The 26,662-nt window shown below is 36.8% G+C and overlaps 3 protein-coding genes and 1 pseudogene across 5 annotated transcripts; 1 reads left to right on the top strand and 3 right to left on the bottom strand.

The window, feature by feature from the left end:
* Positions 1-976: 976 nt before the first annotated feature.
* LOC111804358 lies at positions 977-3,478 on the bottom strand. Its single transcript, XM_023689125.1, has one exon. The coding sequence runs from the start codon at positions 3,240-3,242 to the stop codon at positions 1,272-1,274; it is 1,971 nt and encodes a 656-aa protein (XP_023544893.1). The 5' UTR covers positions 3,243-3,478; the 3' UTR covers positions 977-1,271.
* A 2,991-nt stretch (positions 3,479-6,469) lies between these two features.
* LOC111803037 (chaperone protein dnaJ 11, chloroplastic-like) lies at positions 6,470-7,437 on the bottom strand. The gene has a single exon (XM_023687286.1). It carries the CDS (start codon positions 7,401-7,403, stop codon positions 6,915-6,917), a length of 489 nt encoding a protein of 162 aa, XP_023543054.1. The 5' UTR covers positions 7,404-7,437; the 3' UTR covers positions 6,470-6,914.
* Positions 7,438-13,073: 5,636 nt separating this feature from the next.
* LOC111803129 lies at positions 13,074-16,593 on the top strand (annotated as a pseudogene).
* Positions 16,594-17,425: 832 nt separating this feature from the next.
* On the bottom strand, positions 17,426-22,388 carry LOC111804275 (calcium-dependent protein kinase 28-like). Of its 3 annotated transcripts, none has more exons than XM_023689020.1 (12): positions 21,766-22,387; positions 20,934-21,064; positions 20,729-20,770; positions 20,492-20,603; positions 20,325-20,403; positions 20,050-20,219; positions 19,839-19,965; positions 19,614-19,729; positions 19,417-19,524; positions 19,277-19,339; positions 18,945-19,118; positions 17,426-17,977 (listed from the first exon to the last, which is right to left on the bottom strand). In XM_023689020.1, exons 1-12 carry the CDS (start codon positions 22,165-22,167, stop codon positions 17,846-17,848), a joined length of 1,656 nt encoding a protein of 551 aa, XP_023544788.1. In that variant the 5' UTR covers positions 22,168-22,387; the 3' UTR covers positions 17,426-17,845. The 3 variants fall into 3 exon arrangements, with proteins under 3 accessions (XP_023544788.1, XP_023544789.1, XP_023544790.1); XM_023689021.1 differs by lacking the exon at positions 17,426-17,977 and adding an exon at positions 18,553-18,733 and having other exon boundaries at positions 18,887-19,118; positions 21,766-22,388; XM_023689022.1 differs by lacking the exon at positions 17,426-17,977 and adding an exon at positions 18,741-18,838 and having other exon boundaries at positions 18,887-19,118; positions 21,766-22,388.
* Positions 22,389-26,662: the final 4,274 nt, after the last annotated feature.

Raw genomic sequence — 26,662 nt, 5'->3', positions numbered from 1 at the left:
CAGCAATCATCCAACTTCACAATACCAAAAGTGAGTTTCAGTGATATCAACTCAAATCCAAGATGAGAAAGAACGGGAGATCAAAACGCCTACACTACAATAATACAATCCATACCTCATCCGTTTAATTCAGCAAATTTCCTTAAAATGGGACACCAGCCGAAAGCGTCCAGTAGGTGTTCGACAAAATGCCGCAAAGAACCCTCGACTGGCTGCGCCATTCCACATGGCGGCCACGTGCGTTAAAGGCGTTTTAGCGCCATGTTGGTGTGGTATGTCAGTGTCGTGGCGACGCAAAAGGCAGAGCTAGTTGCTATTACAGAGAGAGCTCTTGCTGATGGCGTCTCTTTTTCTGGCTGACATTTCCTCCCCTTTTGAAACCGTAAGAGCTTCGACGTAAATTTGAATTTGCTACTCTATCGATCCTTTCGTAATTTCGAATATTTATAGCTTTTGGTTTGACTAATCGGATTGGGCCTAAACAGAAGCCCAATCGTCAGGCTTAAAATGGGCCACTTTATAGCCCGTTTTATGGGCCTGTGCGTTTGTTTGACCCTTTGGGCCCATTAACATTGTGGGTTGTGGAAGGCCCCTATTCCGATATCTTCTATTTAAAAACAAATAAATCTTGAAATATTTCGGAAATTTCACTCCATTACTATATTACAAAATGGAATAAGAAATCAAATATATTAGTATAAACAAGTATATTACTCCCTCGTCGGCCCAAGTTAGGAGGCAACATCGCAACATTCCGTGCTCAACAAGGCTCATATGCCGAAAGACACCTGACTCCACCTCACTATGCACGTTCTGCCACCGCACCACCGTCAATCACCCTTGGGCTCCAACCTCCATGCCCATGCCCCAAGCATATGCTTATGTGCAGGACGGGCGATATAGGGCTACCCATGTGCAAGACGATGTTATTCACTTAGTTATAGTTATCCAAATGTTTGGATAGACACATCTAAGATCATCAAAAACATATAAATTGGATTACAGGCAGATGAATGACAGGGATCAACAACTCCATAGGATGCTCCGGTCGTTTGAAATCAAACATGGAGGAATTTGTAAACTTTGTCTCCATGACAGGCAGATGAAGCAACTAACCAAATTTCACTAAATTATTACGTTACTTTCTAAACAATTGTGGATGAAAAATAAATCTAATACGTACACTCGAACGAAAATAATGGGCTAAAATGGAAAAATTTTCAACTTATGGAAGAGATCAGAAGCTTTTGCCTGTAATGATCGAGTTGAAATCAATGGTATCCTCTTGGACCTCTAGATTGAAACAGCTCTAGCTTACTTCCAGCCTCATGTAAGAGTCTTTCATTTGTTTCGTCCTGCGTCAAATGAGATTGTTTCGACGCCCATTCGATCACGGGAAGCGTCTCGGCCCGTGCAAGCTCCTCTCTATCAGGCAAGTGCAGGGCAATGTAGCACAACAGAGTTACTGCTGCAATTTTAACACTTTGTTCCCCAAAGTACACTAGCTGGACTAATTCCTTTGCCCCACCTGCAGCTATGATTTCCTCGCAGTGGTAGACGTGGAGGAAGTTGTCTGTGCAGGCAAATTTGGTGAGAGCAATGCAGGCCTCCTTGGAGACCTCGGTGTCTCGATCATCCAGAAGCCGCACCAATGGGGTGATCATTCTTTTCTCAGTGGCCCGGAACGTCCTGGCCAAATTTCCAATGGATTTGATACATGGGATGAGGAGATCTGCATCTTCTTTCTCAATGATCTTCAGCAACTGCTCCACAACGGCTCTGCAGGCGGGTGAAGTCGGCTTGAAGGCGGATCTTCTCAGCTCAGGATCGTGCTCAGCCATGGCAGTGATCTCCATCAATGCCATTGCTGAGTTATGCCGCACCTTCTGTTCCCCCTTTTCAAGTAGGACAGCAAAACACAGCAGAGCTCTTGATTCTGTGACACTACGGCAGATTGTCAAGTTCCCTTTCGCAAGCTGCCAAAGGGCTCTAGCTGCCATGGCTTTCATCTGGGTTTTCGTTGCCGGGTCCTCAATCTCCCTACCTTTCGCGCTGGGGCCGGAAGGAGCATGATGAAGGTAAGGGGCATGATGTGGAAGAATATGCTGTCCATTGCTGCTAAGGCTGTGACCTTCGCCATGGTTTGCCTGGGGAGTTGCAGTGGCAGCCGCCACCGACCCACCAGAGAGCATATTCATAGTGTTGGTAACCACGGCGTGCATCTGATTTGGGGTTCGATTTCCCATTGGATGAAGAATCCGACTATGGAGCTGTCGATCATCATCATCTACAGCTTTATACATATTGTTTGTTTTGGGGTTGCTAGCCATTACTAGAGCATGAATCGAGGTGGCTTTATTGACAGTGATATTGTACTTGCTATGTTCTTGAACTGTTTCAAACGCAAGATGGGTAACAAGCGAGCGGATAATATAGTGTTGTTCAAAGAGATCTTGGCATTTTGGGTAACTAGAAACGAGTTCCGATACAGCCCAAGCAACCACAGCCTGAACTATCATCGGACCATCTTTGAGAATTTTCGCAAACACCTGACAGACACCAGCCTGAATCATGGCCTCAACATTCTCAGGGTCACGCCCTAAATGCCCTAGCGCATTTGCAGCGTTTTCTTGACCTTCAACCTTACCTTCTTTCAGCAATTTCAGCAGCGCCCCAACGCCGCCTTCTTCGACTATCCGTTTCCCATATCTCTCGCTATCTTTCGCCAAAGAAACCAGCGACGCTGCCGCGTCCGCTCGATCTTCCGGCAAACCGGTTGAGAGAATAGCAATCTGTTCCCAGATGTAACCTAGAATGGGTTCGTTAGTAGCAATTGGGGGAAGACCCAAATGCTCGTCGCCACGATCCTTGGCGGAGGCGGAAACTCGGAGCAACCACGAGACATCGCCGATGCAATTATCGAGCTGGGAGCAGGATTTTCGGAAGGCGGCAGCAGGGATAATTGTGAAAACGCGCTTCATAAGGCCATTTCCAGTACATTTGAGCACAAGAGAAAGAGCTTTATCTAAGGCCTGTGCAGTTTCGTTGATGATCCGAGTGGCCGGTCGCTCATAGAGATCGGAACTCGCTCGAGCCGCCTGACGAAGAAGGGTAGCAAGCTTCTCGGTCTTGGCTTTGAGGTCAGCGCACTCATGCTTGCAGCTGGTGGCCTGGTCCGCAGCCTTGGTGACTTGGTCCGCCAATTGAATAGGGCGAGCCAAGATTAACTTTATCTCCGCCATGGAAAACAGAGACGAAGGAACAAGAAATCGAAAATCCGAAATGGAAGAAGAAAAGAGGGTAAAATGGGTGGTTCAGAAGCTGAGAATGGGTGGGAGAAGTGAAGAAAACAGGGGAGGGCTGCATCGACTCATCGTGGGTGAAGAATTGGAGAAGGGTCAAACACGGTTGGCTCTAAATTCCAACCCATATTGTACATTTATATTCGGTCTTCGCCTTTACAGTACACACACTGGTGGAGTGGCTTTAACCAAAGGCCATGGGTTTTGTTTGTGGCTTTAAAACTTTAGCTACAAAGACAACAAAGATAAAAGCAAAAGGACAAAATAATTGGTGTCATCTTTTATTAGCCACCTTCCTTTATTAGCCACTTCCACTCTCCGGCTTGATTTCACATCGATGGAAGGGTAAAACGAGTGCTCGTGAAGACATTGGTCCCAAATGGGGTGAATTATGAGACCCCACATTGATGGGAGAGGAAACATAAGTGCAATACTGAACCTCAAAGCAAGTGGATTGTGAGATCGAAGGAATGAGTCTGAGCAAAGACAGTGAGCCCATTTAAGCCCTAAACAGTGAGCCCATTTAAGCCCTAAACGGGTAGGTAAATTATGAGATTCTACCTTTATTGAAAGATGACGGTAAGGTTGAATTTGCTTCTTTTTTTTTTTCTAATTTTATTATTCAGCCTGTTGATGGGAAAGAAAATTAGAGGGTAGGAAGGAATCAAGGCATCAATAAATAAAAAGTCATTACTTTTCCGCATTGGTAATTACAAATTTTCCAATTTTATTAATGACGTCAGCAACCTGCACAGAAGAACCATTCTCGCCTACCTAACAAACCCTGGGGCCCACGCTGCTTTGCTTTTAATTCATTTGGTGAGAGCCTCCACGAGCGCACGTGCACACATTTGGAAATTTGGGAACTCATGATGGGCCACAATAATCATGCCAAGCCCGGTCTTTGTTATTGGGCCCAAATTTCCCAGTCCATCTCTATTAAGGCCCATATCAATAGTCCAGCCCAAAAATCAAATAAAATCTAAATTATTTAAATTCCCAACGGCCACGCTCAAAGGGAGTGTTTGGTAGTAGTGCAAGATAGCAAAAAGTTAATTGTTAGAAACATTAAAAATTAATATTTGGGATTTATACACGACATTGATTTATTTGTGTCACTCATAATATTATATATTAATAACGACATGGGGGCAAGAAGGAGGCGGTGTCGGGTCGGATTCCTATCACCGCTGTACTTGTTGAAATGGTTGGATTTTCCGATTTGGGCCTCAGCCCATTTATGTCATTCCATTGTTTATTGGGCCTGTTCTAATTTTCCACGGCCCGTTTCCGTGAACCGCATATCATTTGTGGACCTAGTACATTTTATTTATTTATTTAAATTTAATTCATAAACTTTTAAAATGGGAACCGACTAGAATATTATATTATGAATTTTCAAAAAATAAAAAAATATATATTTTTAGAAAATTGTGTCACGAGTTACAATTGTGGACCCAAATTGGAATAAGGCGTCCAATGAGAGGAGTTTTGTTGATACGTTTTGGCAAAAATGTCCACACAAAATCGCCACATGTGTGGCTAAATGAGGTTGCCCATACGGCTATACAACGCCTGTGGACCCTCTAAAATTAACGTTCACAACACCATTTCCAAAATGATACCCTCTTTATTGTAGGTTTCAATCGTTATTCTAGACTTTGTTTCACTCTAATCTTTGACTATTGTATTTGTCGAACGAAATATTTTTTAACGTTGTTGTAGCTGTTTTGAATTTTCTACGCCTTTAATGAAAGATTTTAATAGAACGTTCTTAAAGTTTAGTGGTTGAGATGACGCTTTTAAATTTAAGACGACAGCTAAAACTAAATTTTAAATTTATATTTTTTTTAGTTCGTATGAAAGTTAGAAATGTGTAAGATGTAGAGATGGGAAGCCTTCCTCATCTTAGTCTCCACCTCCTTTTTTTTTTTCTTTTTTTTTTTAGTTTCGTAGGAGTTCGAAAAAAATTGTAAGGACCTGTCCATGTTGAGAATTATTAGAAGTGAGTCTCATATTGGTTAATTTAGTGGAAGATCATGGGTTTACAAGTGAGAAATATTATCTCCATTGTTACGAGATCTTTTGGGAAGCTCAAATCAAGGTGGACAATATCATCCAAAGAGAGTAGTGATTTCTAACGGGTCCATACATTACTATCTTCCTTTTGTTTTTTAAATCAAATTTCAGTAAGTATAATCAGTAGTTTTGCACTAATTTCGATATACATTAATTATTTATATTTATTTAGATTTAACAGGAGTCGGGTGAGAAAAAAAAAAATATATATATATAATCTCTATCTCTAGTCTTATTTAATATTTTTGACGATGATCTGGATTATAGAAATAATCGGACCAATGAACAAGATACGTAGCAAAGAAGGGTGTGAATTGATGGAAGATAGGGACGTAGACGGCCGACGCGACGCGGACGGGGTGTGGTTCTAGAAGAAAGATAAGAAGATAAGACCTCTCGTGCTGGTGTCGGTGACTCGTTCAAGGACTGATGGTGAATAATGGATTCCCATTGAGAAGAAACCAAGATGAGAATCCCGTGCCCCAATCTTTCCGTGTAATCTGTAGGCGGAGGCGGCGGCCCCACCGCAAGCTCCTCCGTACTAATGGGAGCTGTTTTCATTCACAGAGGCATAGCTTGTTTTTATCTTTACATATATATTTCTAAAATTCGACATCGACATCATACTCATCATATCCATGCCCATGTATGCATACATAATACAGGCTATGATGGTTGGGGGAAGTAGGCCAAAAAAGTGAAGAAAGAGAAGCATTGAAGGTCGGTGAAGGAGAAAGGTGAAGTATGAACATGAGTTTGTTTATTTTTGTCCCCAGCTGTCGATTCCACTCGGTTTCAATTGAAAATGAAAAACTCACACAATGCAAATTAAAAAATAATGGAAGCCGACGAACCTACAATCTGCTGTCTGCTAATCAGTTTGCTTTTCTAAGTTGTATTCCAAAATGGAAGATTCCTATTCCAAACCATATGTTTAAGAATTTTTATCAGTAAAATATGGAGATGAACAGAAACAACAGTGGATCAATCGCGCCAGAATTTGAATAATCGAATCAAAATCATGATTAGTATGCGTTTATCGTCTAATCAGATGAGCAAACCAGAGAGAAAAGCAGAACAGATCAGTGTTTTGAGTTTTAGATTTTCTTTACTTCTATTTCACTGAAATCCAAACTGGACAAACCCAAGAATTATACAGATCCAAAGGAAAACTAGGAAAAGATATATGCATTTTCCTCTGTTTGTTGTTTACTTGGTGATTTGATTTTCGAGAACTAGAAATTTCTTCCTCGCGATTTTTCCTAAAGATCTGAAGCAAATCTCACTCGTTGTCAAGCGCTGGTGAGTTGCAGAAAAGCTTCGATCCCTCCACGGATCATAATAGTCCATCTCTCGAATCATTTGCGCCGTTTGGATTATTCCGTTATATGTACGAATCACAGCAGAGGTTCCGAATCTGATTCCGATTTAGGCGCTCTCTGATTCCGATTTAGCCCTAACTATCAATCATCATATAGTTCACAAACTCCGATCATTTTAGTTTCGACTTCAATCACTCGGTGAATCAACTCGTTACCAGCACTGATCCGTCTCCCAATTACGACGAGTGTAGCCAGTGAAACCTGAAGCCATCCGCACCGAAGCCACAGGACGATAACGGCGGAGATGCTTCCGATCGTAATCGGCGCGTTTCTCAGGATCAGACAGAGTGGAATAAGCGGCATGGATCTTCATGAAATCAGTGGCCGATGAGTCTTTCCGGTCGACGGCCACTACATCCGGATGGCAAACTCTGGCAAGACGTCGGTATGCCGATTTGATCTCCTGAAAAGAAGCTCCAGTAGGGATCCCAAGGACCTCGTAGAGAGAAGTACAGGAGGTCATTCTTTGAAGGTTGAGATACGGCGAGGCGGTGTCCTCTCTAGAGGCGTAGGCAGTGGAAGAGGCGGTGGCAGTGGAGGAGAAAGCCTGTGGTGGTCGGAATCTGACACGTGTAAACTCCCGGGGAGAGGATCTGGCCGGTAGAGGCGGAAGAGTAAGAGGAGAAGCAGCAGAGAGCATTTTCAATTTGGGGGTGAAATTGGATGGGAGAAGAATGAGTGAATGAATGGGCATTACGCATTATATAAAAAATGGGTGGAGGAACGAGTGGGACCAAGGTTGGGTCAGAAATTTAACCATGGTTAAATTTGTCATTTCCTAGGTTAAATGAAAACCATTTGGCGTTTGAGAGTGGGCCCAGGCTGCCGGATAGTGACTCAGCAATTGGCTTATCCAATTTTATTGCTTTCCTGTTCCTGCAGCTGCAGCCTGTTAAAAGGGAAAAAAAAATTAAAAATTAAAATAAAATAGAATGTTCTAAAGGAGTGGATATGAACGATGATGTGTCGAATATCAGAAGTCCAACGCATCAACAATTAAGATTTCTAATGTCAGGATTAAGTTGATATTAACGTTGTAATCAAATAAATAAATCGTGATTATCATTAATATAAATTATTTTTTCTTGTTCTTATTTATTTCCATACTTAAATATTTAAAATTATATTTTATTATAAAGCAATTGAAGTGTAGTTTATTTCTTGGGGATGTCTAAATGCAATAGCTTTCTTTATAGCCTTTGTTTTCCAGTTGGCCTTCACTTCTGGAACCGGCATTGAGTATCTAAAAATATTAATTAGAACGGATTAAAATAAAATTTCAAAATTTAAGTAATGATCGTTATCTTAGAAAGTGCAGCTTAAGTAATTAACATTAAATAATTTGAAAATGTCGTTGATTTGAAAAGGAAATAATCCAAACATGTTCCGGTCTTTTTTGAAAAGTGTAATCTAATATGTAATCTTAACTTTAGCTCAATTTTAATGTACAGTGAAGCAATTTCAACGCCTATTTAATCTTCCACATGGTGTATTAATTCAAACCAGATCCTATTAGTTTGAAAATTTTGTTATTTCCTTAATTATTTTTATGAAAATCAAACCTTATCTATAATAATAAATACAAATTATTTTACAAGTTTTAGAACAAAAATAATTTTGAGTATATATTCGACAATTATTAGTATGAGTTGTCATGGATTGATTTGAACTCTACTAAACATATAAATTCAACTCAAACCAATCCATAACAACGAGTAGGTTTGATTTAATTATTTTTGTTTTCAATCAAAATTTGTTAGGACGAATTGAATTGATTTATTTTTTATATTTATTCGAATTTGTATTAAAACGAAGTTAGGTCTTTTGTTTTTATCAAAATTCAATGTATATCTAATAAATATTAAGTATATATTTAATATAATTTTATATTTTTGTAAAATTGTTAGCTCCGTTAAAATCTTGAATGGTACTAAAAAAATAAAAAAGAAATTTTGGACTTTTATTTCCAATTTCCGGAGGATAATAAAAGTGGGTGTCAAGCTGTCAACTCACGCCACTCTGTTCCGTCCCATATCCTCCATTTTTTTTTTCCTTTTTAAATTATTTATTCATTTTAAGAAGAAAAAAAATTATTTTTTTTTTTATTATAATCAAATAAATAACTCATTATTTATACTTTTAAATATTATAAGTTTGGTGAAAATTTATAGCGAAAAAAAAAAAAAAAAAACTCAAATAGATGGCAAATTAAAATAAATTAGCAATTGGTCAACCTAAAATGATTTTAAAAGAATTATAGTTAGAATAAGTTTTCTACTAGCAGTAGCCTTGACTATTACAAATAGTATGAGAGTTAGACGTTGGGCGATGTGTTCACCCAAATATTTTTCATTATAATTTTTTTATAAAGAATTGATTTTTTATTTTATTTTGATTTTTTATTGATAAGTATCGCTATCGTCATGAGTTAGCATCTACTAGTAGCATTAAAAGAATAATGATAATAAGTTGCTTTAATTAATTAATTAATTATTAATTAGAACTTAAAGTTAAAAGGGGAAAAGGTTAGTTGACATAACAAAACCCTAATTTCTTGGACTGATTCATATACTGATTGGATTGGGTGCCAAATCACCTCCTTAGTGCATTTTAACGTTCTTAGTTTTTTATATTAAAAAATATTGGGACCCACCTTGTTTCCTTTGGAAAAATCGTTAAAAACTCTAAATTTCAATTTATTTATAATAATTATTTTGACTTTAATTTAAGAAACTTAAGCTTTTGAAGCTACTCGATGTATATTATATATATATATATATATAATAATATTGTAATTTATGGATTAAAAAATGTTTATAGAATAACAAAAAATATTGTATTTTAAGCAGTTGTTTGAATTCTTTATAATATACAAGTGTAACAAGTTTTTGCTACGGAGAGAAGTAGCCGTTTGAATGTGGGGCTGTTCTTATTTTATTTCTCCTGGAATTAAAAAAAGATGGGTAATCTGTCTTTTCAGAGTTATCGTCTCACTAAAAAATATTGTTGTGATAGGACCCGTTACTGATTAGAACTATAGTGAGAGGAAGAAGAGCAGCTGCCTTCGTTTTATTAATAAATAAAATATTATTAAGTAGAAATGTAAAAATAAATAAAATAATTTGTAATAAACAAGCTTATTCGTTGAAAACAAAAGGTTTGGTTTATGCTAAACCAGTAATATTAGGCTTATTGGTTTATGCGTCACGTTAATCAAAACCTCGAAGTAGAAGATGAAGATAAGAACAAACAATAAATAGATAAACATTAAACTATTCAAATTATATGTAATAAATAAATAAATTTAAAAGATAATAGAGATTTATTAATTATTCAATTTTTTTTATAGAAAAATTGATGGTTAAAGGCTTAAAAAACAAGACAAAGGTCCTACCTTTATAAATTTAATGAAGATTATTTTTAATATTATTTAATTGAAGTTTAATTGTGACAAAACACATTTTTTTTAAGTGGAAAAAATCTATTTCCATTATCTAAGGATCTTAAAGTCATTTTTAAATAAATAGGAAAAAGAAATAATTGTAGGCCCAATATGTTATGTCTGGCCCACGTGGTGTTTAGGTTTTTCTCCAAAGTCCAAACCCACTGCCATTCTTAACCCTTCTAGAATGTTGGATCCGACCCGGCAAAATACTTGCTCCACTATGTATATTATTAATAATTAAAAGTGGAAGACTTTGCATGTTTTTTTTTTTTTTCTATAAAAAAGTGAAAGACTCCATAGACCATTGGTTTTTTTTATTTTTAACGATTCTCTACTATTTTTAATTATTCAAAATCAAATTAATATCTGATTTTACCTTTTAAATGTGATTTTCATGTGATTTAAACCGATATAGTAACTTTAATCATTTTAAAATTAATTAATTTTATAGAACTTTACAAAATTCAATAATACTTTTAAACTAAAAAAAGATTAAAAAATATTCAAATATATATTTACTGTGAGTGAAAATATTATTTAACTTTGAAGAGTGTTTTAAAAATGCCATTGAATTTAGAGTGTTACGTAAATCTACTCTCAAAAGTTTCATTAATATCTTTAAGCATTTTTTAAGAACTTAAAAAATATCTAAAATTTAAAAAAATATCCTTACCGCCATATATGAATGAAACTTTAGTACCATGTTTAAATAATATTAATATTTTTAAATGGTTATAAAAAAAGAAGTTAAAAAGGTTATATAGTTAGCTAAAATTAAAGAGATAGATTATCTATGAAGCGTAAATGAATGGTTTTCATACCTATATGGGCAATAATAATTTTATAATTTTTTTTATAAACGTTAAAATGTTAATGCTACTTTTAAAAGTTCATAAGCATTTTTTAAACGTGGTACTAACGGTAAAATTATTTCTTAACTTTCTTAATAAAAGAATATTAATAATTAGTTTTTAAATTTTAAGGGCATTTTTCACCTTTTTTTTTAATGAGTGGAAGGATATTAATGAGATTTTTAAAAATTGAAGGGCATTTTTTTTTATGGATTGAAACGACCAATTATTATAGTTCTAAAATATCTGCAAAAATAATATTTTTAAAATTTTAAAAGTATTATTAAAATATTTTAAAGAGTATTTTTGACATAATTTAGCTAATTATGACCTATATATTTTAAGATAAATTAGACTAGATTTGGAATTACCCATTCTCGAAATTACAATTGGGAGGGCAATGGGGCATTACTGGCAGGGGCGAAGGCCAATACGAAGGCCGGGTTTCGGGCCCAATGATTGGTACAAACGGGCTTCCTCATGCTCCCAATATCATCTATCGAAAGCTCCCGGCAAAGCGGGCAAAGCAACGACCTCAGGGGCAGCCACTGATCAATGCAACCTTTATGGAACGCATGGTTGCAGTTGGGCAGAACACGAAGCTCATCTCCAAGCTCGAACTCCGCCAAGCATATGACACAGTTCCTGGCCTCAAAGGACGACGACGACGTAAAACAATAAGGCGCCGAGTCGCCATATATGTATACAGGCATGCTACTGAGCTGCCTGCTACATGTCGACGAGGGTGGCTTAGAGGACGCCGAGGTCAGCTGACGCCGAAAGCAAGTGAAGAGGGAGATGAACAAAGAGAGCACGAAGGCAGCCGCGATGGCGGAGACGACGCATATGGTAACCAGTCTTTCATGGTGTCCAAATGGACGTTGGAGTAAGGGATCTTTAAGAAGGCGCCTGTAAGTGTAGCCGGGAGCTTGCGCTGAGTTCATGATGAGGAGATTATTTTGTTAAGGAATGAAGCTCACCAAGGTATGCTGCAACTTTGTTGGAAGATCTTAGGAGGGATAGATATTGGAAACAAGTAGGATATAGTTGGATCATGATTCAACCGATCTAGCTTTACACTTTTAACCAAAAAGTTTGAAAATTTTGAAGTGGGTTCTAGTTCATCTTGCCATTAAGGAAAAGAAATCATAATTTTATGTACATAATGGATGCCTAGCGACTCAGCATCCATCTAGAGATACTAAATTCAATACTCGGGAAAGTGGAAGACGACGAATGGCCACACCTTCGTTTATGCACCGCCTATTTCCGTACTTGAGGCTTATGACGTCCCAACTCATGTGTTGGAAGTTGGATTATGCAACTGCTACATGAAATGTATGTCGTAAATGATTTAGTATGGATACGAGAGAGTCCAATGTCCCAAGAGAACTCAGATGGATAGATGTTTAGGATGTCTTGATATGACTGACACATGAGTTAGTTCTCAATAAATGTGTTTGAGCAAGTCAAGATGACTGAGCTGTCTTGAGACATGGAATGACATAACGATTCATGGGTCGTGTTGTTAGGAGTCAAGATGATGATGTGATGGTATGTTGCACATGAGAGACCTTAGCCCCGAGTAAAGACACTAAGTTCCTAAACTTATTTAAAATATTTTAGAGTATTCACAATAATTATAAAAAAAAAAAAAAGAAAAAAAAGAAGAAGAAGAAGAAAAGAGGGTGTACAGGATTTGAATACTAACGGGAGCACTGAAAAAGTTCCCTTTTGTTATCATCCAGATTGGNAACGATTCATGGGTCGTGTTGTTAGGAGTCAAGATGATGATGTGATGGTATGTTGCACATGAGAGACCTTAGCCCCGAGTAAAGACACTAAGTTCCTAAACTTATTTAAAATATTTTAGAGTATTCACAATAATTATAAAAAAAAAAAAAAGAAAAAAAAGAAGAAGAAGAAGAAAAGAGGGTGTACAGGATTTGAATACTAACGGGAGCACTGAAAAAGTTCCCTTTTGTTATCATCCAGATTGGTTCGGGCGCGGGGCGTCCACGTGGTCGTGGCTCGTGGAGTTCACGATTTGGTGCTGGATTTTTCCTCTTGCCTTCCCTCTCAAATTCATTTTTCCGGCGCTGAATTTTCACCCGCAGATTGCTTTCTCCTCTTCGTTTTCCAGATTTTCCCCTTCTCTTTCTTCTCTGTTGGAGGTGGATTCACAGGAACTGAGCTCTGAGATTTACTCGTCCCTTTGCTCTGTTTAAAGACCCTTTCGAGGTCGTCATGGAGCACTGGAAAACGGGGGATTTCTCCTCTCAGTCTATTGTAGCAGCTGATTTAGTTCCTTCCTCTTCTCTTCAGCCTCAGCCGCTCTCTTTGTCCTCGAGTCGCCACCATAACAACCAGCTTCCTGAATCCAGGTTTGTGATGAATTGTGGATTTTGATTAACACTAAGCTTGTATCCTGTTTCGAATCTGGAATAAAAGAAATTTCGATGGTTTTATTGGTTGAATTAAATTCTTATTTTCATATATTATACTGTGAAACTTGATAGTCGATCCTCCTTGGGATAAGGTTGAGTGTTTTTATTGATCTAGTCTTGTTGAATCCAGTCCAGACGAAACTCTCAGCGGTTTCTCATCTTTAGGTCGTCTTGTTGTTTAGGGGATATCGGTTTTTTATTTTGATTCTTATCATATCTTTGAGTTGTATTGTTCTTCTGAGAACGATACCTCACAATTCAGTTCGCGCGTCTCAAAATATGAATTATGAGGAACCTTGGCTGGACATTCTAATTCGTCAAATTTATCACTAATAAGCACTGCTTAGTTACTAAGCCTGTTGTGTCACTATTTCCTTGTTTTGTTCTTTCACCTTTTTAAGAAATGCTTATGAATTTAGCCAAAGTTTTCAGAAGTTGACATAGATTAGAAAGCATAACAAAAAATAGTGTATATATAAGTTCTAAAACAAAGAACAATGTTAGTCAATTGGAAAGATCTTAAGGAACAGATTATATGGATCCAATAACTTCACTGTTTCAAATTTTAACAAAGGGATCGTTTTGGAAGGCTGTCATTTAAATGAAGAAAGGGATGCATGTGAGATCCACATCTGTTGGAGAGGGGAACGAAGAATCCAACCCTAGTGGACGCGTTTTAAAATTTTGAGGAAAAGCATGAAAGGGAAAGTTCAAAGAGGACAATATCTGCTAGGGTGGGCTTGGGTTATTACAAATGGTATTAGAGCCAGAAACCGAACGGTGTGCCAATGAGAATGTTGAGCTCTCAAGGGGGGTGGATGCGAGATCCCATATGTTGGAGTGGGAAGGAAGCATTCCTTATAAGGGTGTGGAAACTTCTTCCTAATGGACGCTTTTTAGAACCTTGAGGGGAAGTCCGGAAGGAAAATCCTAAAGAGGACAATATTTGCTAGCGGTGGGCTTGGGCTGTTACAATGCATTCCTTGTAAATGACATGGACTAATCAAACGAACATGAACCGAATGCATATTAGGGATTCGTTTGCTGAAGGACATGTTTCAGTCTTCATATTGTAGGATTTTGACACTCTTCTGAAGTCTCAGTCATGGTTTTCATCGCACTCACTTTTGTTCCTTTTTTTTTTCGGTATTCCTCAGGTTAAGAACAGATGCAGAAGTAAAAGATCCAATGGCAGTGAAAAAAACCCAAAAGGCAGATCGTGAAAAATTGAGAAGAGACAGACTGAATGAACATTTTCATGAGCTTGGAAACACATTGGGTAAAGTTAAAGTATAGGAAGCCTATGACTTCGTTTTTCATCCTTTCTCATTGTTATACTAAAATATCGCCTGAAAATTACTCAAGAAATGGTTTACTGTTTCCCCTGATAAATTGATAGCCTAGAAGGGCATGTCTTGATGTGTTTCTCCACACTCTTTTACTTAGGAATGAATGCATTGATTTTCAACATCCAAAGAGTTCTTGTTCTCGCTCAATATTTCCTGGGCTCAAGTTTCATTCAACTCAATTCGTATATTTCTTCTCTTGGCAATGCCCTACTTTGTGGAAATTCTAATCGGCAGTACGACGATAACTAATACATGTGTGCACGTGCCCTTTTCTTATATCATCATATAAGGTCGTAGGGCTCGCTTTATACTTCATCATGATGCTGTGGACTTCTCTGGCTGTGTTATTTTGTTTGAGTGGCTCATGTGGGATTTTTTGTGTCTGGCTTGAAGTGACATCGTTGCTATTCATTTTATTGCAGATCCAGTTAGGCCCAAAAATGACAAGGCCACCATTCTAACAGACACCATCCAAACGCTGAAGGAGTTAACTGCCGAAGTCAATAGATTAAAGGCCGATTATGAAGCTCTTTCTGAAGAATCACGTGAGGTCAGTATCTAATTCTTTTACAAATTTTCAATTTCATAAGGTTAGGAGCCCTTTAGGCTTGATATGCTCATCTCATCTGGTATTCCACAGCTAACCCAGGAAAAGAATGAACTTAGAGATGAGAAAGCTTCACTAAAATCAGATATTGAAAATATAAATGCTCAGTATCAGCAAAGACTGAGGGTCATGTTTCCCTGGGCCACAATGGATCCTTCTGAGGTCATGGTTCCCCCATATTCCTACCCAGTTCCTGTTTCCGTTCCCCCAGGACCGATTCCCATGCATCCGTCATTGCAGCCCTTCACCTTCTTTGGAAATCTCTTAGGGCCACGATAAGGGTTGGGGACAAGGTGTAAACAGACATATACTGCTGCTGTCCATCCTCCCAATGGTCAGCCCTCTGCCCAATATGCTTCCAATTCACATATATCTAGCAAACAAGATTCCAGAAGTAGGTCATCAGATCGGCACAGGCGCAGTAATGCAGGAAGCTGCGACGAATCGAACGATGTAGCAACGGACCTTGAACTTAAGATGCCTGGATCCTCAACACAACAGGTGAGTTTATTGCTTTTAGAGCTCACACAAATATTTGTAGATCAAATAAGAACACAATCGAGTATCTTTTTCAGGATGCATCCTCTAGAAGTAAGAAAGGTAAGCAGTCTCAGAGGAAAGAAAAAAGTATTACAGATTGTAGTTCGTTGAGTCGGGTTTCTTCATCCAAAGTTCTTCAAGATAGCTCCTCTAACAGCATTGGCGATATCCCGAAACATAACAACTGAATTCAAAGTTACTAACTTCATCAAAGTGATTAAATTCAAGGAAGCCTCTTCCTTCACCAACCAAATATTGAGTTCAGGAATTTAGATTCGGAAGCGCCTACATAAAAAATGTGAGCAATCATTCCTCATTCAGTGATTACTTTGCCATACCTAACAACCATCGTGAGGTGCAAGGTATTGTGGCTGCTTTCGACATCTAATTTAACGAGGCTTACCATAATTTGAGTTGATTGACAGCATTTGTCCAGTGCATACCCTGCATTTAGGGAGTAGTTCAGTGGAATATCTGCATGTAAATACATACTTGTCCTTATGTCTTGCTTCTCCATTTAGTTGGTTTTTGTAATGCTATAATCCAAAATCCCCAAAAAATTTAACGAGCGAATAATTTTATCAACATAAATCTGTTTTTATTATTTACCATTATTTGTGATCCGTTTAAAATGACTTTTTAAGTGCTTAAAAATATTTTTCTTGTCCATATGAGGGAAGAAACAGGTGTGCAGGTCATGCTTAGACAAGAAGCCTTATTTGGAGTGCCAATATATTTATTTGGAGACATATTTTTGTTCTTGTTTTTTTTTTGTTCTTTTTTATCATCATTATTTTAAAGAAATAAGAGATTGATTTATTTTTTATATTAGAATACTAAATTTTATAATTAATAATCTACATAATAAGTATAATTTATACAACTTTAGAAAAATCACAATATTCTATTTATTAAAGTTAGACGAAAAGAGGTTGCACAAAACAAATGTCAACTTTGAATGAAGCCATTTCTTTAATTTATATTGAAAAATCATTGTTTAGATTTTTGTTTGTTATCAATGAATGGGAACTTAATAATTCATATAATTTATGATGACATACCCATCACCCATGTAGTTGTTAAGAATTGAATAAATTTATTTGTCTACATATTCAAGTCACGTCGAGAGATGAGCGATGAACAGTTGTTAATATGATATGACAACAAACGAAATATATTTTAAAACACAAACTCGTTTCAATCTAGATTTGTATATGGAATAAAGAGTTCGATGATGAAAAATCGAAAACCGTGTGACTGGATTTAGTTACTAAAAAGAATCGATTCAATATATCATTGGAGTAGATAGGAGTAGATAAACGTTCAACTATGAGAAGCCGAGTAAGTGAAGTAGTACATACATTTTTGTGTAAGTATGAATAAGACCGAGCGTGATAATACAATAGCAAAACACCGAGAGGTAGACATAGACAATTCCTTTCCCAAAAAGATTGATTCCATCAAATTCTTCATTTAAAGAGTTTGTTTATAATCAGATATGCCATTTCCAATGCACAACCAAGAAACCCCAGCTACACAAAGGACTACAACACATTCCACATCAACTGGAGCTGCTTGCTTTGAAGCAGAACCAAGATAACTCTATTATCTATGTAAAACGTATTCACAGTCCTATAGAAAAAAAAACTCGTAGTCGAATAATCTTGTCGTCGAATAGTCTTGTCGTCGAGTAGATGGTCAAACGAGTTGCTGGGGTGTCTGAGCAAGCAATGGTTCTTAAAGATGACTCAAATTTGCCTTATTTTGATGTCCCTCTCTTTTCAATCTTCCCAACTTTGCGTTGTTATCTACAGTCTTGGAGGAAGTTTGGGGAGTAGAGGGTCTAAATATGAGGCCTTGAACTAATACTCGCAGTTCTTAAAAGTCTTCTGAATTCTGATAAGCTTATCTTACCATCTTTGTCAATATCCGCTTCCTCAAGCAGTGGATCAATGGAACCCTTTAGGCCCGTATGCTGCAGAAAAACAAGAACATAATGTTTGAACATTTAAAAAACCGAGACGAAATCACGAAAACGTCTGTATGAGAGAGGCAGAAAGAGCTCAGGAAGGGAACTATGTCGGATAGACAATAATGGCATAAGCTGGATTTTCCCTTCTGAGCTTCCCCTCAAAGTTTTAAAACGCATCTAATGAGGAGAGGTTTCCACACCTTTACAAGGAATGTTTTGTTAACCTCTCCAACCGATGTGAGATCTCACAATCCATCCCCCTTTGGGAGCCAGCGTCCTAGCTGGCACACCGCTCAGTGTCTGGTTCTGATACCATTTGTAATAGCCCAAGCCCACTGGTCTTTCCCTTCTGGACTTCCCCTCAAGGTTTTAAAACGTGTCTATTAGGGAGAAGATTCAACACCCTTATAAGGAATGCTTCATTCTCCTCCTAACCCCCTTGGGGACCAGCGTCCTTGTTGGCACCCTGCCCGGTGTTTGGCTCCCATACCATTTGTAATAGCCCAAGCCCACGCTAACAGATATGGTCCTCTTTGGACTTTTCCTTTTGGGCTTTCTCTCAAGGTTTCAAAACGTGTCTACTAGGGGATGTTTCCACACTCTTATAAGGAATGCTTTGTTCCTCGCTCTAACCGATATGGGATCTCACATGACAGCTTTGCACCGGCTTAAGATTAGACATAAAATCAGAGGCAAAAAGTGCTTACAGACGACCTGTGAATGGTTCAAAGACCATCGCCACCTCCACAATAGGAAGATNGCTTTGCACCGGCTTAAGATTAGACATAAAATCAGAGGCAAAGAGTGCTTACAGACGACCTGTGAATGGTTCAAAGACCATCGCCACCTTCCCAATAGGAAGATAGGCGGCCACCAATTCATTTTAAACGGAGTAGCTTAGGAAGGGAAGCTTAAGACTAGAATGTCCGCATCAAACCAGAAAAAGTGCCAACCAAAAGTAAAAACATACCATTCTTAGTTCCTCTGGAGTTATAAATCCATCTTTATCTATGTCGAATTTCTCGAAAGCTGCCTGTGATCGCTGTTGCCACTTTACCGAGTCATGTTCCTCTAATTGATGCACGTGTAATGTAGCTGCGACAAATTCTGTGAAATCGACAAGGCCGTCGGTATTGACATCGATCTGTATCAACCATATAAACTACTTGAGTAACATTCTTTGATTATAGGACGAGTCGGAAAAAAAACAACAAACGAGCGGCACAACGGTAATCAAAAGGTAACAGTTTTCTTGTCTGTCTCTCACAGAATGGTGGTGCGAAAAGGAAAACGTATACTTACAGCTTGAAGAATTTCTAGAACGCGAGATTCTTTCAGTTTCCATGGAAGATCTTTAGCAAGGGCCTGCACATAGACAATCGCCAATTACGTTAGAGAAAAAGAAAGAACTCGTGTTCGTGTAAATAAATTTACTAACTTACCTGTCTCATCTCCTCAAGGCTGATGGAACCGTTCTTATCGACATCGATTGCATCAAACTGATCTCGTAGATCAGCAAGCTCTTCTTCCCCAATTGTGCTAGCCAATGCCTGCAACATAAATAATCATCATCAGAAGGAGAAATGGATTGCAAAGAGACAAACTAGTTTCCTGTTCCAAAAGATGAGCATTTCCTTACCCTCAGAGCAAATTGTTTCAAACGACTGTACTTCACAAATTGTCTCATGTTACTCAGAACGGATATATCGATCGGGATCTCTGATGCATCGCCGCCCTCTCTAACCCATCGATGAGCTGGGAAGCGAAAAGTATGAACGAATAATCAACCCAAATGATTAAATGTGTTATAAGGAAGAGGAGAGGATCAATTAATATGGGTTTAGCAAGGGAGTTTGGGACCTACATAGGGCCTGAGCAGCAGTTAATCTCGCTAGAGGATCCTTTACAAGCAACTTCTTTATGAAATCTTTAGCACTAGGGCTGATGCTTGGCCATGGCTTTCGACGAAAATCAGGCTTGTTTCGCAACACCTATTGGCGAAATACAAGCACAATGAGCTCATTTTTTATGGGTGCATCCAAATGTAAGGAACCGAACTATAAAATGGAGCATACCTCCTTGAATATGCCATCCTCTGTCTTATCCCAGAAAGGGCGCCTCCCACAAAGTAAAATATATGTGATTACCCCTATGCTCCAGACATCTGATTCGGGCCCGGATTTCCTTTTCAAAACTTCAGGAGCGACATAGTATGCACTTCCGACAATGTCGTGAAATTTCTTCCCTGCATAATATACCGAAAATAAGAGGAAAATCGGTGGAGTGTACAGATAATAACTTTGGAGTGTACAGATAGGATATGAACGTTCCATCAGATTTTTGTTCCTACCAGGTTTGATGAAGTCTGATAAGCCAAAATCGGTGGCTTTCAGGGGGGAGTCCTCTTTGGCTGATTTGAAAAGAAAGTTCTGTATATACGAAAAGCACGGGTGAGAACCGAGTTCAAGAAGGATACAAATAGCATGGCTACATATGATGAATGGCGCTATCTTTTACCTCCGGTTTCATGTCTCTGTGTACCAAGCCGTGTAAATGACACTCCGCTGCAACTTTCAGCATCTGCCTAACAACTACGGCTGCATCTTTCTCGGTATATCGGCTATCCTTCCTGTTAAAAGCACTCTCTTTAGATATCAAAGCTATTTGTGAACTAACGTTTTATTTTTACTTTATGTTAGCAAAATGATCAGCTGGAATGTACGCGAAAAATCGATAAAGCTAGACATTGCTTACTTGGACAATATCCGATCCAACAATTCACCGCCTTCGCATAACCTGGTAAGATTGTCGGGCATTGATCAAGATGTAAATTATTATGAANCAACAATTCACCGCCTTCGCATAACCTGGTAAGATTGTCGGGTATTGATCAAGATGTAAATTATTATGAAAGCATTGTGGTTTTTAAGAAAGACAAGACCAAAAAGGAAAGGCTTACTCCATCACAATATAAACATATGAGTCATCCTCGAACGCATTATGGAACTGAACCACATTCTCATGGCCTGTAAGTTCTTGCAATATCTTGACCTCTCTCTTAACGTCCTCGACCGCGATGGGAAGAATCATCTGCAACAACATTAGAAAGTTTCGCTATCAAACTCCACCCGAAAACAGCAAACGAAGCACTTCGAAATAAAAGTTTATAATTCTCTAACCCAAAAGCCATTTGCAGATGAACTCCTATATTCTTGATCATACAGTTCTAAAAGGTTGTAAACTAGCTACACAATTATGAGCACAAGCATTCTGAATCTTGCCTAATTAGCAGAAAACCATGACTCTTAGATCCAGGAAGAGGCTGTATTCAATTAGAACAGCTCGATCTCGTGTTCGAAGAAGATCTATCCAAGTAATTCAGATTATTCATAAGGATCCCAAAATCGGTTCCCTCATCATCCATCAGTCATGATCTTGTAGAACTGTCAATTCTAGAACTACTTTCTTTATGGCCATGGCGATGAAAGGGTGAAGGCCCCATCAGAGGAAGATGAATCTGTATCGAACATATACGAAGCTGGCAAATTCAAAACCCCCATTAGAGGAAGTTCCTTCGTTCATGCTCCAATACTCTGAAAACTCGTTCAATTACCAAATTAAACCTAGCGAGCTCGCAAATTTCAACTCAAACCCCTGTTCCAAACGATTTTGTAGGGGAAATTTAACCCAGATTGCAGATATAAACAAGAATCAAGCATTAATTAAAGCCGTAGATTCACAAAAACGAAGGGGGGGGAGGAGTGTTCATCGCAATCTCTAAGAAACAATACCTTGTTCTTCTCAATTTTCTTAACAGCAACACGATCCCCATTTTCTTTATCGATTGCTACATACGTATAACCAAATTGACCGTGTCCAAGCAATTTCCCGATCGTGTATCGTTCATCAAAATTCTTATGATACCCAAAATCGGTGCGTTTCCCACAAGGAATCACCCCGCTCGTCCGCCGCGAAACGTTTTTCTCCTTAATCTTAAGCTGTTGACTATTCCTCTTCGGATTCTCATTGGGTTTCTTCTGATTTTGATTTCCTGAAGCATCTTGTTTAGTATCGGGTGTGGTCGGTTGAGGGTTAGCGGTGCTTCCTCTCCGATTTTGGTTAGCGGCGGCGGCGGCATTGGTGTTGTTGCTATTGGAACCACTGACTTTGGAGGCCGAAAAACAAGCACCCATTATTCCGTTCCCAAAAATGTGGTGGAAGAATCAAAGGGTTTCAGGGAAAAGAAGCATTGAAGCTCAATAAATAGTTGCGATCAGTGACAGAGAGAGAGGAAAGTTTAGGGGAGATAGAAGGAAGGAGAGAAGAAGGAGAGGAACGAAGGCGACGGCCAATCAGATTAAATCTCTCTCTCTCCCTTTTCTCTCATCCTTCTTTTTTTTTTTCTTTTTTTCTGAAGAAAAGTAAAATCTGGGAAAGGTTAAGATTTAAGAACAGAAAATGGGAGCAAACCCATTTTCACAACTCAGCTGTNATCTCTCTCTCTCCCTTTTCTCTCATCCTTCTTTTTTTTTTTTTCTTCTTTTTTTCTGAAGAAAAAGTAAAATCTGGGAAAGGTTAAGATTTAAGAACAGAAAATGGGAGCAAACCCATGTTCACAACTCAGCTCTAATCTGATTCCCCCGCCTTCCCTCCTTCCCTCCCCCTTCTTTCCCAATATGTTGGAAAGAATGGGACCAAATTTGGAATGTTCATACAAAATTCAGACTCGATTCACAATCTAAATGGGAAAAGGAGGATTTTTTTAGAAAAAAAATGTTTTTTTAATTAATGGGTTAACTTTTTTATTTCTAAATATCATGAACAGCAAAAAAAAAAAATCTAAATTTGCAGTAAAAATAGATGTTTTTGCTCTTGCTCTTGCTTTCCTCATCATGTTTTCTATTTTGGGAAAATTAATGAAATGCATTAANAATGGGACCAAATTTGGAATGTTCATACAAAATTCAGACTCGTTTTTAGAAAAAAAATGTTTTTTTAATTAATGGGTTAATTTTTTTATTTCTAAATATCATGAACAGCAAAAAAAAAAATCTAAATTTGCAGTAAAAATAGATGTTTTTGCTCTTGCTCTTGCTTTCCTCATCATGTTTTCTATTTTGGGAAAATTAATAAAATGCATTAATTAATTAATTAATTAATTAATAATTAGAAAAACTAACTTTAAAATAGATTGGTCTATTAGATTGAAGCTGGCAGTGACATTATAAAAAAAAGAAAAAAAAAAAGTGTAAAATCTAAATAAATAAATATGGTAAAAATGGCTCCATTCACCAACTTGGAGCCAAAAGGAGTTTGCTTGGATGTTTCTNAAAAAAATTAAGTGTAAAATCTAAATAAATAAATATGGTAAAAATGGCTCCATTCACCAACTTGGAGCCAAAAGGAGTTTGCTTGGATGTTTCTTTTGTGGTCAATGTCTCTAACTAAGCTCAAAGCCTTCATTTCATNCACCAACTTGGAGCCAAAAGGAGTTTGCTTGGATGTTTCTTTGGTGGTCAATCTCTCTAACTAAGCTCAAAGCCTTCATTTCTTGGTCTAATGTTGACTTGGTCTTCTTTTCTCGTTGATTATCAAATTATCGAGGAAGACGAGACTAAAGAAATAAAATTTATTTTTTCTATACATGATCTGATTGAATGCACTTTTTAAAAAAGTTTTAAGCTACCTAACCATCGTGACTTTAATTTTATCAATNAGGAAGACGAGACTAAAGAAATAAAATTTATTTTTTCTATACGATGATCTGATTGAATGCACGTTTTAAAAAAATTTTAAGCTACCTAACCATCGTGACTATAATTTTATCAGTTAAAATATATATAATCGATTAGACGGACTCCTTTTTATATAGTTAAAACATATATGACTCGACATTTTCTCGGATCGTTTCATCATTAGCCAACTCAGTATAAAATTTTCAACCCATCAACAGCCCCCACTTTCCTAGATTTTGGAGCTTAACTATAATTCTATAGAATAAATATATTTAAATATATTTTATTAAAAGATTCCCCGCCCAACACTCTTCCAACTTTGATTTCTTCTCAATTAAACTTTTAATTATTTAATAAAAACGTGTTTGAAGCTGAATGGTTAAATGTTTATTTAATTTATATATAAAAAAAATGTAAGCACTTTGGAAAAATATTTAAAATAAAGTGTTGAAATTAAATGGTCATTACTTGGGAGAAAAAGAAAGTATTGAATTATGTATAAAATTGCTAAATATATAATAATTTTTGAATGATTGTAATTAGATTAAAATAAAAGGAGGTAAATAAAAGAAAGGGTAGAAATTAAATAAGAAAGAAAAAGGAGGGCAAGTCAACGGAGAACGTGTTTGAAGTTTGACCAGAAAGATGTCTGTAGCTGACATGTCATGTCGGTTAATTTGGCAAGAAATCCGTGTGTGACAGAAAGCCAGCAGGTGAAAAGACTAAAAAGGACAAAGGGTTATTTGGACATTCTACTTTATTATATTTTCCGCGTGGACAAAGTCATTGCTTTTCCAAGCTTCACCTAATAATGACGGTGGATTTTCCTTCTGTTTTTTTTATTTATTTTTTTTTTTTATTTTACATATCAACTTTATTTAGTTATTTATTTTTAAAAAGTATTTCATAATTCTTAAAATTTTAACGCCTAATTATTAATTTATTTGACAATCTAATTTTTTAAAAAGAAAGTAGTATGCATTTTTAGAAGTTTTAGCGTAATTGCCTTTTAATTTAATTTTTTAATAACGTATTAAGTGATTTAGTGAAAATTCAGAGGGGAAAAAAAAATTCATTGAAGAAAGTAAAGTTCAAATTTCTATATTTTTATTTTTTTTAACTTGGAGAAGAAATCATCCTTCAAATTTCATTTGGTTTATTATCAATTAATTTTAATCATGGACCAAATTAAAACTAAATTAAAAAATGTTAAAGCATAAGTTGAAATAATAGGAATCAAAATTTAAAAAACCTAAATTACATATTTAGGCTCCTATATCTCTCTCGTTGGAACTATATGACTATAAAAAAATTTCAATGACATAAATAAGTATAACGGAAATATAATTTTCTAAATAATAATTTATAATATAAAGAAAATTTGTAATGAGTTGTAAAGAAACAATAAACTATTTGAAAATAGAAGTTGTATGTATACAAATTAAAAGGAAGAACTTTTAGGTCCTATAAGAGCATGGATATTAATGGCATTTATTATCTGTTATATACACATCTTTTAAAATATGACGTGGGCGTCATCAACATTTAAAAGATATTTATAAATATACAATTTAGATAAGGTTGCAGGCCCACATAAATAGGAAATTTTTTACTTTTAGGCCTCCTCCTAACCATAGAAAACTTATTTTTAAAATAAAATTTGTAAAGTTTTTAGAGCAATTATTTTGAAAAACTAGACTTTCTTTCCACTATTTTTTTTTTTCGATTTCAAAGCTCTTTTACAATACATAAAGAACTTTGCAACACCTAAAAATAAATTTTTGAAAATGGTAAAAAAATACATCAGAAATCTAGTAATTAGAAAATTGATTGAAAAAATGAGGGATATAAACCAAAGAAGATTAAAAAATGGACCTCAGAATTTGTGTAAAAGTAATGAGAACACAATTGGGCCCACGAGGTTCGGCAGTGGGTGTAGGGCCGGAAATAAGTTCATTGGGCCCAAAACGGAAAAAGGTGGCCCAATGTGGGCGCCGTTTTGTTTTGACATTCGTTGAAAGAGACAATAATGGAAGAAACAACCAATCATCTCTCAATACGTGGCATCATAAGCTCCACAATATTAATTAACCTCAAATCTCATAAGCTTGAAAATAAGGGCAAATCCAGATGGAATCAGGAAACATTTCCTTTGGAGTTACAGTTCCAAGCATACTGAGCACTCAACTCTTCCAGCTTATGAAAAGAACTTAATTACGCTCTCAAATTGGCAAACCCCAACCTCCATTTACAAGACAATTTATATCAGATACATGCCACATGCTTTCTTAGGGCAAGCTACTATTTGTCAACAACCAACATTTGTCCTCATAAATCAAAAGGACAACACTTAGCACTTAGCTAAGAAACTACAGAATTTGATTTGCTATTTTTCTGTTTCCTGACCACTTCAACCTTCCTAGATGTAATAATACATACATTAATGAAGGAAAAAGATCAAGCAAGAGATAGTATGTTAATCGTTATTGTACATATGGGCATCCAAAAATATCCACAGGAATTGTAATAAACTGACGCCCAGAAACTCATCAGTAAAAGTAGAACTTCAGACAAAAATTTGAAATGTAAATTTTGTTTCCATGGTATAATTCCACAAAGAAAAGTTGTTAAAAAAAAGGGCAATGCCCATAATAAGTATTTCACTTAAAAATAAAAACTTGGTTTAAGAACACATCAGAAAGCATGATTGTCACACCTTTAAGAATATGAACCAGTCTATAACATTATCTCTATGAATTACAAGGAAAAAAAAAAAGAAGCTATTAACTCTAAATATTGTCATCGTGGTAAAACATTCATTTCTTTTCCTGGAAGTAACTTATATTTATGTGTTTATGTGCCCCATTATGGTGTCGGTGATGCAGTGTTCTCTACGACTGTGAACAAAGTGAATATTTGGTGTTGGAACCGATGTGAGAACTCTAACATCATA

The sequence above is a fragment of the Cucurbita pepo genome, chromosome LG10 (genome assembly GCF_002806865.2).
Source record: "Cucurbita pepo subsp. pepo cultivar mu-cu-16 chromosome LG10, ASM280686v2, whole genome shotgun sequence".
Lineage (NCBI taxonomy): Eukaryota > Viridiplantae > Streptophyta > Magnoliopsida > Cucurbitales > Cucurbitaceae > Cucurbita > Cucurbita pepo.
Note: the sequence above shows the minus strand (reverse complement) of the source record. Positions and strands in the feature narration are given on the sequence as shown.

Excerpts from the sequence above, each read along its gene's own strand:
- LOC111804358 (XM_023689125.1), bottom strand. The coding sequence starts at position 3,242 with ATGGCGGAGATAAAGTTAATCTTGGCTCGCCCTATTCAATTGGCGGAC.
- LOC111803037 (XM_023687286.1), bottom strand. The coding sequence starts at position 7,403 with ATGCTCTCTGCTGCTTCTCCTCTTACTCTTCCGCCTCTACCGGCCAGA.
- LOC111804275 (XM_023689020.1), bottom strand. The coding sequence starts at position 22,167 with ATGGGTGCTTGTTTTTCGGCCTCCAAAGTCAGTGGTTCCAATAGCAAC. Across the intron at positions 19,966-20,049 it reads AGGATGGCATATTCAAGGAG|GTGTTGCGAAACAAGCCTGA; the intron begins GTATGCTCCATT and ends TTTCGCCAATAG. Across the intron at positions 19,119-19,276 it reads TTCTAGAAATTCTTCAAGCT|ATCGATGTCAATACCGACGG; the intron begins GTAAGTATACGT and ends TGGTTGATACAG.